Raw genomic sequence first — 12544 nt, 5'->3', positions numbered from 1 at the left:
ACCGCCTTCTGATAAAATGTATTATTAGCACTTTTTTGTTTTTTAAATTTTGGCAAAAAAATTTCGACACAAACGCAGTTTTTTTTTTCAAAATACTCCCATACTTCAAACCTTTAAATTGTATGAAGAACAAAAACCCATTGCGTTACGTAAACTGTGGTATATTTTGTTGAGTAAACCCCTTGTGTCAATGTATTTTCTCATTTAAGTAAACACCTTGATTCTTCCAAATCCTTTCAGTTAAAAGAAATTATTTGCAACTACAAAGACACATATAATATTCCAATTAATTACATTGTTAATTTTTTATTTTATTTGGAAAAATGTATTCACAAACAAAAATTCTCTAAATCGCAGCTAAAATTTCCACATTTCCTAATCGAAATTGAAACATTTCTAAAATGCCTTAAATTTGTTAAAAACAAGAAAAATGAAAGATTTTTTAAATATTATGATGATTTTTTATGTAATACCATTGACGCATAATGTTTTCCTGTGTTAACTGGTTAATTATATATATATATATATATATATATATTTATTTCATTTTTTTAATCGTACTTATTTATCTTTCTGTTATCGTATTTTATTTGTGAAACTTTACATATATAATCTCTATGTTTTCATTCCTGTAGAGTTTTTTTGTGTGTGTATTCTGTCTCTTTTGTAAAATGTTTTGAAGCATTAAAAAAAAACTTGTGTCATTTTGTCCTTTACTTTTTAGTAAAATTTGTCTAAATATTTGTACGTTGCTACTTTAATTGTATTTGTATCAAGGTTTTGTATAGTGAGACATGTTTTCTATTTCACTAAAGCAAATAATAAATAAAATAAATAAAATATTTTGCACACAATACCAACATAAAGATGTGACAAGTAAACAGAAGTGGGCATGTACAAAGTATTTTTATGTGAATAATAATAATACGGTGGTGGCCAAAGTCTACATATAGTAAACCCCAAATTATTGCATTATAATTTATATTTTATTTTATTTTTAAATAGGGCTGGGCAAAGATTCATCTAGATTAATCTCATACAAAATAAAAGTTTTTTTTGCATAATACATGAGTTTGTGCTGTGTATAAATGTATATTTAACCACACACACACACACACACACACACACACACACACACACACACACACACACACACACACACACACACACACACACACACACACACATACAAATATATATATACATTTAAGAAATGTTTGCCCAGCCCTATTTTAATATAAATAATATAAAAAGAATACAACAGTTTTGATGACTAAAACGTTTTTTATTCTCAAAAGCTTTTAAAATAATGCTGCTAAGGGTGAGGTTTACAATTCTGTATTATAAATATGTTATCAAAATTATTAAATTATATATATAACATTTTATATGATTATGAAAAAGTACATATATGTACCGCACGAGGGCGCTCTGGCTAGCATTACGTCACTGAACCTTTCTAGAACTTTCCGAATTTGACGGCCGCCATTTTAATCCCTTCAAACGACACCAAAGAAAGCAGAAATACCTGCTCTACGTTGGAAAGCTTCGTCGACGCAATACATCGACAATTTTGAGCATTTCTCGAGGCTATTGAGGTAATATTTTATTATTAGTTAATTTTCATCTGTTCAAAGTGCGGTGGTTTGTTTATATAGGATATATTTATATTTAACTTAACCGAAAGCGCTAAGGTTACCGCTTAAGCTTACGACAAAAGACTGGCTGACTAATTTATTTTAAAATATCCAGTTAAAGGTACACTAACCGTGTTGAAATGTTAAAACGAACAATATTTAAGTTGCTATTTGTAATTTTAGATTAAATATCGAACCTTTTTTGTGAAAAAAATAAACCTCATAAATTAGCAAGACACGAGGCATCGGGAACACGAACACCGATTCAGTGCTGTATTAAATTGTGTTACATAATTGTGTTTTGTTTGTTTTATCAGATGAAACAGTCGAAGAGAATGCGATCTCCGTGGTTCAACGAGTTGAGTTTGGAGGAAAGAGTGGAGAATAGAAAGAGACACAAGAGAGACTCACACAGCAGCGAGAGAGAAAACAAATACAGAAAACACAACCGCCATCATTACAACATCAGCGAAGGGTAAGAAACACAACACGTCAACACAACTCGATCAAACGCAACTAATTTACATTACATTTACGTTTACATTTAATCTAACTTACACATTTTTATCAGTATTGAGATTGAATTAACAATCTTTACGATTTGTGATCTCCTTTACAACAGATTTGTGTATTAAAGACGAAAACATTTGAATTGCTTTTAATCAGCTTTAATTGGATAAATAGATCAATCTAATCATCTTTATGTAAAGCAATTGATTTCAAGTAAAACCATCTGGCAAATGAACAGCTTTAATATTTGTTGATATTGAATTGTTAGGGAAGTGCATGTTCTTTGACCATTGAACCCCTCTGGACTTCAGATAGTGTTGTCTAGTTAAGCCAGTCTTTCCAGTTTACTTTTTTCTTGGAAGACACTTTGTGTCCTCTGTATGACTTTGTATAGGTTAAATATATTCTATTCAAAGACTATATAAAATAAGCACTCTTAATAATATTAAATAACCATTACACAAAACAATTAAACTCACAAATAAGACTACATGTTTTTAAAGTCAACATGAAATCTAAATTTGCCTTACTAACCATTTTATATGTACGACGCAGGGGTGGCCGACCAAAATGTTATTTCACAATAGGATTCATTTTATATCATAATAACAATGTCAGGGTTTACCGCAGAAAATTTGTTAGTTAAGGTGGTATGGTTGGGTGGGGGGCGTGGCATCATGATGAAAATTAAAATATTTTTATTTAAAACACTCAAAAAAAGAAGAAACTACGACAGAAAATAAACACATACTAGATTATTAATAAACGGGAATAGCTGTATGATGAAGTGTAACTAAAGGGTTAATAAACACAAACTAAAGCAGATGTTGTAGAACGTCTGGAGAATGATGATAGATAGCGCAAAAATTGTAAAAACGGATTATTTCCCACTGTTAATTACATTATCTTAAAGGAATGTTATATCTAATCAACAGGCACGTGAAACCTAGTTAGCAGGTTGCTCAAACATCAAAATCACCAGCTAACTTACTTTAAATTTGCTTAAACCAAGGGGCAACCTTCCGATCTCTCTAATGAAGCCAACACGGAAGTGACTTAAACTGCAATTCATCGACTGGCCGCTTGAGACTGGCTCCAAAAGGGAGTCAATTCCCATAGACTCCCATGTTAAAAATGGCCAACTTTACAGTAGAAAATAATGTTTACAGCCTTGTACAAAAAGTGTTTTTGGCCTATATAGCTAATTTTGCCCTTCATGACAACTGTGAGGGGGGTGAATTTGTTTGTAACTCATCCGTTTAGAATATATTAAGCCTTAAACTTCTGCATAATTAAGGGCGTGGCCGCTTGAGTGTCGGTTGAACAGCCACTGCTGTCACTAGACTTGCGCTAGGTGGGCGTGGTTTCACCTCAGCTTCACCCATGTCCCGCCTCTTTACTCATTTTCGGTTTTCCGCGAGTAATTCACGGGGACGCGCGGCCAAGATGGCGACGGCAGGCAACGCCTACTTTAAGCTTCAAAAGCGATCTTCACAAACCAATGGGTGACGTCACGGACACTACATGCATATTTTTTTACGGTCTATGAAATAAACCCATAACATAAGTCCACTTACAGTTCTCACGGACACGTGTTTTATCAACTGGCTATTCTCCAGAAATGACAGACCACGTCTTTATCTCATTTCGACCATGTGGCGCGAGTGCACACTCGTGGTGTGAAGAGGGTCCAGCTATTCTCAGAGATGTTGAGAATAAGAAAGATGCACTTGATGGCCTTTTGTGCAGAAAATATTTTATTTTTTTGGACGACCTAGTTAAGGCAGTAGGGTTTCCCAGCTTAGGCGGGCCACCCGAACTGGAAAGTGCTACGGGAAACTCTGAAATAAGGGTTTTATGTTATTAAAATATTTAATGCCATTTTCATAATTCTCACAAAAAACCTATACATGACTAAAAAAGAAGATAAAAACAAACAAAATTCAAGCTCAATGAAATATAAACAGTCAGTGATGAAAGAATGATGTACATTATATATGTTTTAATTAACATGAGTGACAGACAGGAACAAAATTAGGCAACTTCCCTTTAAGACCACTGTCCAGATCCAATATACTGTGACCCTTGCGTTTTTTGCTATATCAGCTCTTTACTTTATCTAAATTGTCGTGTTTGAGGATACTTGCAGAGACGGGAATTTTGACGCACATGTATTTAAAACAAATAAAGCGGCAAAAATGCTCACAAGCTTAATGAGCAGTTGATGTGCGACTTGCGCGATCCTCTCACACAGAAACAGTGCGTGCATATAGCACTGTTGTTTGTGTTTCAGTGGCTTAAAATCACTTGTGTAAAACTGTGGTGCTTAAATACGTGTACAAACGTCAAGTTTTGTGACCATGCGCACAGCAACGTGATATCTCGATAGAGATGAGAGTCCAAAATCTCTACCGGTTGACAAATTTCTACCGGTTTATCATATCTACTGGTTTATCTCCCACACCTAGTACGACGTAGTAAATAACTGTGTACAACTAAACTTTTTTTTTTTTAATTCATGTACGCACGACAGTTCTCCGTGCCAACACTAGTCTGACTTTAAGCACGAATGTTACATTATGACATCACAGATATGCTAATTAGTACGACAAGAATCGATTCTGAATTGAATCATGAGGGTCCAAATGATTACTGCGAAGAGGTGTGAACTGCATCATCAATATAAGTTCTTTGGCTTAGATCGTTTTTGCTTTTCAGTGGAAAGGTCACGCCATATCGTACCAATTTTCTACTGCTAACCTAGCTCTACGTCACTGGTCTTGAATCTTGGTACACAATGAAATGTGAAATATCTTAGCACGAGCTTGCATTTGCGGTCGGACGCATTTGCATGCACATGAATGGAAGTCAACGAAAAGAAAAGTGTAGCGTGAGCACCATTTACGCGTACCAGGCCAGCAGTGACTAAAATCACCAAGCCCTCTTAACTCCAGCCATCTGTCATTTAGAGACTACCTTTTAATCCAATCAATTTCTGACATTTAAAATCCACGTTTCACCCTGCTTCATTTTTCTATGAATATTGTGTATTTACAGTGGTTGAAATTGCAAGGTTCAGTTATTTGATTGTTTTTTCCATAGGCATTACCTGGAAACCAGGAGCTCGAATGAAAAGCTAAAGGTCAAAGAAAAGCGAGACCATGAGGAGGACAGCCGTTCCGTCTGTAAGGACCGGTACCGAGAAAGATCCAAAGTCAGGGACCGAGAGAGAGACAGAGACTGGCATCATTACAGCAAATCCTCCGGGAACAGCCGACGGAGTAGTCGCCACGGGCACAGGCGCCATCGCTCCCACTCGGTATGAGCACCGTCCGTCTCTTGTTGCCACGGCAACTGTCCACCTTTCTATCTCGCTTTCTTTCTTGTTATATGGACTGTTGGATTTCCTCATGTCCAGTATTGTCTGAAGGAATGACAGCAAGAATGATGGATAAAATAATAATATTAATATTAAGATATATATGTGCTTGTGAAGGGGGAATAAACTTAGTCTGATAGACCAGGAAAACCACAGCACGTAAATTGTTTTAAGGCACCTCATTCACGGAGGGGGAGATTTAAATCTAAATGTTGATTGATATTGATAAATTGTTGTAACTGTCTACTTAATGGTTTGAGAAAGTATCTCATCTGAAAATATGTTGCCATTGTTTCTCTTCTGTAACACACACTATGTGGTGGGCCCTGTGTGTATCTCGCGGGCTGAATTTGCATTGGCTTCTCCCTGTGGCCGGGCCTGGCTGCTGCGGGTATCTGAATGGGCCGAAACGCTTCTCCCCCAATCGTACTACCCTCGCTGAATGAATGAATGGCGCGTTCTGGTCCCCCTCGGTTCTTGTGGGTTAATGATGATGGTGCTGATGATGATGATGGTGGTCCGAAACCCCAGAGGAATCATCGCAGGAAAAGATCCAGGAGTGTTGAGGATGATGAGGAGGGTCACCTGATCTATCACAGTGGAGACATGCTAAGAGCAAGATGTATAGAATACAAACTTTTCTGTTTCTTTCTTCTGTATCTTTATTTCTTTCACTGCTTATTTTTGTGTTCTGGGGTCAAACTTTACATGACATTATAGTTCTAGGCTAATTTTGGGGTCCTGATAAATGCAGTTGTGACAACACTTAAACTTATCCTGATGTGTGTATCACCAGCCTAGCATTGTGTTTTGTTTGTGTATCATTTATGAATTGATTTTCTATTTTGAATGCAAAGCGAATCTTTGATAGGGTTGTTGGCAGTACGTCCATTTCACGTCTCTAATGGGCTTTCTTTAAACCCGTAGATGAGATTGTGTGCACGCTCGGAGAGGGAGCTTTCGGCAAAGTGGTGGAGTGCATCGATCGTGAAAAGTAAGTTTATGTCGACTTCAAATGGGGGTCGGTGTCATGCTTGGTTGATTTTACGTCCATTAAAAGGCACTTTTGTGTTTTAATGATGTTATTATCTTATTACAGAGGAGGAGCTCGTGTAGCTTTGAAGATCATTAAAAACATTGATCGCTATCGTGAGGCAGCTCTGTCTGAGGTCGAGGTGCTGGAACAGATGAACTCGCTCGACTGTGATAAACGATAGTGAGTACATATAGAAATGCATGCTGTATACCAGTTTGTCGTGTCATGTGATAAACAATTACACTGTATGTCATGCCTGACTTAAACATATTTGTAATGAAGTATTTTGCATTTATTTACTCCTTTTTCTTTTTTTTTCAGTGCCTGCGTGCGGATGTGTGACTGGTTTGATCACCACGGGCATGTGTGCATTGCCTTTGAGCTGCTGGGTTTGAGCACATACGATTTTCTAAAGGAAAACAACTTTCAGCCCTTCTCAATCAACCAAATTAGACACATGGCCTACCAGATCATCAGAGCGGTCAGATGTGAGTCATTACTTTGTTTGATTCCTCTTTTTTTTGTGTATGTTGTGGAGAAAACAAATTATGCTATGTTTTAGTTATAATCTTTTGCTTATGTTTGCCTGTTTTTTGTTTCAGTTCTTCACAAGAATAAATTGACACACACCGACCTGAAACCGGAGAACATCCTCTTCATCAATTCTGAATATGACATCAAGTACAACCCAAAAATGGTAAGGAGAGTCAGTGACTCGATTTTGATGTTTCTAAATCACTGATCCATCACTGTTTTTGAGTGCTAAATATTTATTTGGCTTTGATTCGCAGAAGAGGGATGAGAGAACGCTGAAGAATCCTGACGTGAAAGTTGTCGATTTTGGAAATGCAACTTACGACCATGAGCACCACACATCTGTGGTGTCCACACGGCATTACAGAGCCCCAGAGGTTATTCTTGGTAAGGAACTATGAATGTGACATTTTGAGGCAAACAAAATTTTTAGGATGGCATTGTGTAACAGAGAAATCTGTCTGGTTTTAACAGATTTGGGCTGGAATCATTCCTGTGACGTGTGGAGTTTGGGATGCATTCTTATCGAGTATTATCTCGGATCAACTTTATTTCAGGTAAGTGTATACAAAACATTTTCCAGTACAAAAAAGGCATAGTTTACTGAAAAATTATTTTGCCAAGTATTTTGTTTTTCCAAACATGTTTAAATTTCTTTGTTCTGCTTAAAGGAGTGTTCCATTTTCTTGAAGGAAAAATCCAGATAATTTACCACCGTGTCATCCAAAATGTTGATGTCTTTCTTTGTTCAGTCGAGAAGAGGTTGTGTTTTTTGGGGAAAGCATTGCAGGATTTTTCTTATTTTGATGGACTTTAATAGAGCCCAACATTTAATACTTAACTCAACATTTTTTTTTTAACTGAGTTTCAGGGGACTATAGACGATCCCAAGCGAGGCATAAGGGTCTTGTCTAGCGAGGCGATTGTCATTTTTGACAAGAAAAATGAAAAATATCGACTTTTGAACCAACTTCTCGTCTAGATCCGGTCCAGCGCGACCTAACGTAAATGCGTAGTGACGTAGGGAGGTCACGTGTTACATATATTAAACGCAAATTTGCGGACCATTGTAAACAATAAACTGACACAAAGACATTAATTAGTATCAGTTGACATACAACAATGTCAGAACGGTCCTCCTTCAACACATTAGTAAACACTGGGGCGGAGTTTCGCGTTCGTCCTCTGTGATCTCTTGACGTCATGACGTATTGCGTGGGGTCACGCTGGCGCATCACGACCGGACCTAGACGAGAAGTTGTGGTTTGGGGGTGGATATTTTTTATTTTTCTTGTCAAAAATGACGGTCGTTTCGCTAGATAGGACCCTTATGCCTTGTTTGGGATCGTATATAGTCCTTTGAAACTCCGTTGAAAAAAATTGTTACGTTTTAAGTATTAAATGTTGGGCTCTATTATAGTCCATTAAAATGAGAAAAATCCTGCAGTGTTTTCCTCAAAAAACATAATTTCTTCTCGACTGAGCAAAGGGGGACATCGACATTTTGGATGACATGGTGGTGAGTAAATTGTCTGGATTTTTCTTTTGAGAAAATGGAATATTCCTTTAACGCAGAAGAAGCTATTTAAAAAAAATTGTAAACATCCAAACAGATCTGGGTTACTATTCAGTTCCTAGTATGGAAGTTAATGGTGTCCCAGATCTGCTTGGGTACAAACATTCTTCAAAATATCTTTGTATGGTAAAACTTTTTTTCTCTGTGTATCACTTCTTGATTTGTCTGTGCTTTTGAAATTTTAGACACATGACAGTAAAGAACATCTAGCTATGATGGAGCGAGTGCTCGGCCCCATACCAACCCACATGCTGCAGAAAACAAGGTAACATTTCGTTGCAAATATTGTTGGAAAGATTGAAACACTTTTTTTACAGTTTGACCTTTTCAGAGATGTTGCCAAATATTTTAACCTTTCCAAGCCCTTGAACTGACATGGTGATGTTGATTATTCTATAGGAAGCACAGGTACGTTCGTCATGATAAACTGGATTGGGACATTCACAACTCCGCAGGACGTTACGTCAGAAAGCAGTGCAAGCCACTGAGAGTGAGTTTTATTATTAAAGTTGTCGTTTTATGACTTGCGTTAGCTTTGATTTAGCACTTATCTAAACACAATGTTGTAACTTCTTTCCAAAGCAATACATGACCTCCAGCAGTTCAGATCACGAGCAGCTCTTTGATCTCATCGAGAGGATGCTTGAATTTGATGTCACAAAGCGGATCACACTGAGCGAAGCTCTCAAGCATCCGTTCTTTGACTGTTTAAAGAAGATCAAGTAGAAGCGATGGGTCTCTCCTCCGCTGTTTTTCCTCTCTGAGAGAGGCCCTGTCACTCGACTGCATCAGTCCTCTATGCAGATGATAAGCTGCTCTTTTCTCATTGCTCATATTTATTGTGCTTCTTTTTCTGTTGAGCGTGCATTACATATTGCTCTCCAGTTGTCCACTGATTTGTAATTTATGTTGTGAATGATTTTCACGATAGACTCTGATGTGTGACTATAAAGGCGTGAGTTTTGGGTTTTGGACAGTTGTATTGTTTATTGTATAGGATCTAATGTGTGAAATGTAATCATGTCATGAATCCATTAGTTTTGTTGATATCAATGTAGTGATTTGTAGGTAATTCTCATTTTTAAAAAATAAAAATGTATGGTTATTGACTTGTGAGATGTAATGTGTAATACAAACCAATAGAGGGCGGTAGATCACAGCTTTGGATTTTGTAAACGAGTCGAAGTAAGTTATGGTGGGTCTGATTCTGGGTGCATTCTAATTTAGGGGCATCTTTTGTTTTATTCAAGATTACAAAAATGGGCAATTACACAAAACGTCACAGATTTTCACATAATGTACAAAAAATAAAACGAGCATCACAAACATATTTAAAAGAGAAACTTTTATTGCTGTTTTGTTCTTCAAATTTAAGTTTAGAATACAGTTCAATTTAACACTTAAAAATTTTGACATCTTATACCAAAATAATGATGAGCAGGCCAGCAGGGAGATTCATAGTATAAGTGTAAAATAGTCTTTCTTTAACAATCACAAAAAGAGCATTTGTTATCAATGTCCACATGAAAACGCTCCAATTTTTTTGCAGGATATATTCTTTGAACAATTTTAAAAATATACTACTTTAGTCTTATTTGATGTACAATAACGATTAAGAACTTCCTGAAATTGTTCACACACACAAGTAGGATGTGCTGCGTCCTTTGAAGGCCAATTACGTCACCGGGCCGCACCGAAGGCTGTCCCAATTCGAAGGCTCCTTCACATTCAGCCTCCAAATGCGACCTTCGTTTCACGACCACGGCTATCCCAAGATTCAATGCGCGCCTGTGAGGTCTGGGTATTTTTGAATAAACATTCATAACTGTAAGAAAAGTGTGTATTTAGCAAAATGAAGGTCCTTGTCATTGTGGAAATATAAATTACGTTTTATTGATGTGAATTAATATTATTGCTGCAATAGTGTGCATGATGTGTTTGTTACATTTTTTATATACTGTCAACGCATCATGTTCTCTAAAATAAAATAATATCTGGATCCATTTTTATTTTTTAAAAGTCTGAAACATCTCTGCTGTGTTGTCCCGCTGACAGGCGCGCGCAGGGCGGGAACAGTGACGCAACTCTCTGCAGGCTTGACCGTCTCATTTCAGTTCGCTTCGTGGACTTCAGAGGCTGAAAACTTCAAAGTCCGCGTCCTTGTAAAGATCAAGACCCTAAATTGAGATGCACCCTAGTAATTTGACCAATGTTGTTCGACAGTAATGGAGTGATTTAAGGAAATTGCAAGATTTACTACCATTGGTTCTGATCCAGACTGGTGCTGAAGAAAAAAGGCAATGTGTTTTCTTCCGATTTGCAAATTTACGTTATTGAAATAGACATTATAATCAGTATGTTTTGATTTACTTGATGCTTTGCTGCTTTCAGGATAGTTAAAATGCAAAACGCACGTCAATCAGAAAGGCACGTGCACGTATTTGGCGACTTTGAGGATCCCAGACCATACTCTTTGTAAAAAAAAATAGGAGACACAATGTTAATATGTTCAATGATTAAAAATATTTTAATTAGAAAATTGGATGAACGCCTAACTTAAACGTGTCAAATGTAAACTTTATGAATGTACGTTTTCTTCAGTTATAAGAACTTGACCACATGGGACAAATTAAAAATGAATCCCTCTAAATCTACCGTGTCATTACGGGATGACAATCTTAAAAACAACCTGAACAAACATTCTACAAAAGAAGAAAACAAACTCAAAAGAGAAAGTTTTGACTCGGATTGTTCGCAGCTGCTTGTAAACTCTAGTTTTACGCTTGATATATTCGCACGCAGCGCAAAAGTCACGCTGTGTTTCAAAACATACTGCGATCCCTAGCTAGAAAACATTTTTGGGGTAGCATAGTCACGCGTAGCATTTCGGGCTTCACGAGCACGCAATGTATTTAATTGAATTTGCGCACAGCTGACTCGTCACAAAATCTTAATTCACAGGAACCCAGCACGCGCCGTTGACGCGCACTCTACGTAGGCTGCTCCCTAGGTTTGAAGACACAGCCTATAGGCGTTCATAGAGCCGTGTTGAGGACACCGTTGCTCAGTCTGACAGCCACATCTCATCGATCAAGAACGGATCAATACACGGGTAACCGAACTATCGGAAACTAATCGGAGACTTTTTCAGCATGGATCAATCTGCGGATAGAAATGTAGATAAACAAAACTCATCCAAGGCTGTTTATCTGCGATATTTGGTGTCTTTTCCAACCTTGGTGTGTTTTGTGTTATCGCTGAGTTCAATCGCGGTGTGTTTTCTGATGACTTTTAAAACGCATCAAATGGAGAGCAGAATACAAGAGCTGGAGATAAAGCTGACTGACGTCTGTCAAGAATCATCTGTTTCCAGAGATCTGAGGACATCCATTGAAACACTCTTACAAGAGGCAAGCGCTTTTAATTCTTTGTGACTGAAAACTCTTAACAACATCTGAAATCTAACTTTTATTCTGCAGTTTAAAGGCATAGCCCTTACCACAGTTAAAAAACATAGTAACTGTATGGTAACCACAAAATAGTTAAACCATGGTTAGTTGTAGTAAACCTATTGTTACTACACTTTTTTGCACAATAAAATAATAATAATGGTTAATTTTCGTAAGGGAGGACTTGATTTGACAGAATTTAAGATTTTTGATGTGCTTTATTATTTTCACAGTGATTATTTGAAAAGTAACCAGCAATATAATATATCCTTAATAATATTGCTAATGTAATATAACAATAAATGCAACAGAAAATAATATACAAAAATATTTGTAAACCAAATGTTCACATTTTATAAATTATTGATTTATACAAAAACACTAAAAAAATGATTTATTTAATTTACTAATTTTTTTAAGGTA

At 36.7% G+C, this 12544-nt stretch overlaps 1 protein-coding gene and 1 long non-coding RNA gene across 2 annotated transcripts in view; both read left to right on the top strand.

The window, feature by feature from the left end:
* Positions 1–1440: 1440 nt before the first annotated feature.
* clk4a (CDC-like kinase 4a) lies at positions 1441–9781 on the top strand. Its single transcript, XM_055178235.2, has 13 exons — positions 1441–1598; positions 1955–2112; positions 5250–5466; positions 6058–6148; positions 6454–6520; positions 6626–6742; positions 6884–7050; positions 7165–7259; positions 7354–7483; positions 7571–7653; positions 8858–8937; positions 9072–9162; positions 9255–9781. The coding sequence occupies exons 2-13, from the start codon at positions 1955–1957 to the stop codon at positions 9396–9398; spliced, it is 1440 nt and encodes a 479-aa protein (XP_055034210.1). The 5' UTR covers positions 1441–1598; the 3' UTR covers positions 9399–9781.
* Positions 9782–11200: 1419 nt separating this feature from the next.
* LOC141350080 (uncharacterized) overlaps positions 11201–12544 on the top strand; it is a 118294-nt gene continuing 116950 nt past the window's right edge. The window contains exon 1 of the long non-coding RNA XR_012358032.1: positions 11201–12082. This is a non-coding gene — a long non-coding RNA (uncharacterized lncRNA). The remainder of the gene's footprint in view (positions 12083–12544) is intronic.

The sequence above is a fragment of the Misgurnus anguillicaudatus genome, chromosome 16 (assembly GCF_027580225.2).
Source record: "Misgurnus anguillicaudatus chromosome 16, ASM2758022v2, whole genome shotgun sequence".
Taxonomy (NCBI): domain Eukaryota; kingdom Metazoa; phylum Chordata; class Actinopteri; order Cypriniformes; family Cobitidae; genus Misgurnus; species Misgurnus anguillicaudatus.
The sequence above is the reverse complement of the archived record's forward strand: the minus strand, read 5'-3'. Positions and strand labels throughout refer to the sequence as shown.

Bases quoted from the DNA above. Each gene is read 5' to 3' on its own strand.
- clk4a (XM_055178235.2), top strand. From the start codon at position 1,955: ATGAAACAGTCGAAGAGAATGCGATCTCCGTGGTTCAACGAGTTGAGT. The intron at 2,113-5,249 runs GTAAGAAACACA...TTTTTTCCATAG, and splicing joins CATTACAACATCAGCGAAGG to GCATTACCTGGAAACCAGGA. The intron at 7,654-8,857 runs GTAAGTGTATAC...TTGAAATTTTAG, and splicing joins TCGGATCAACTTTATTTCAG to ACACATGACAGTAAAGAACA.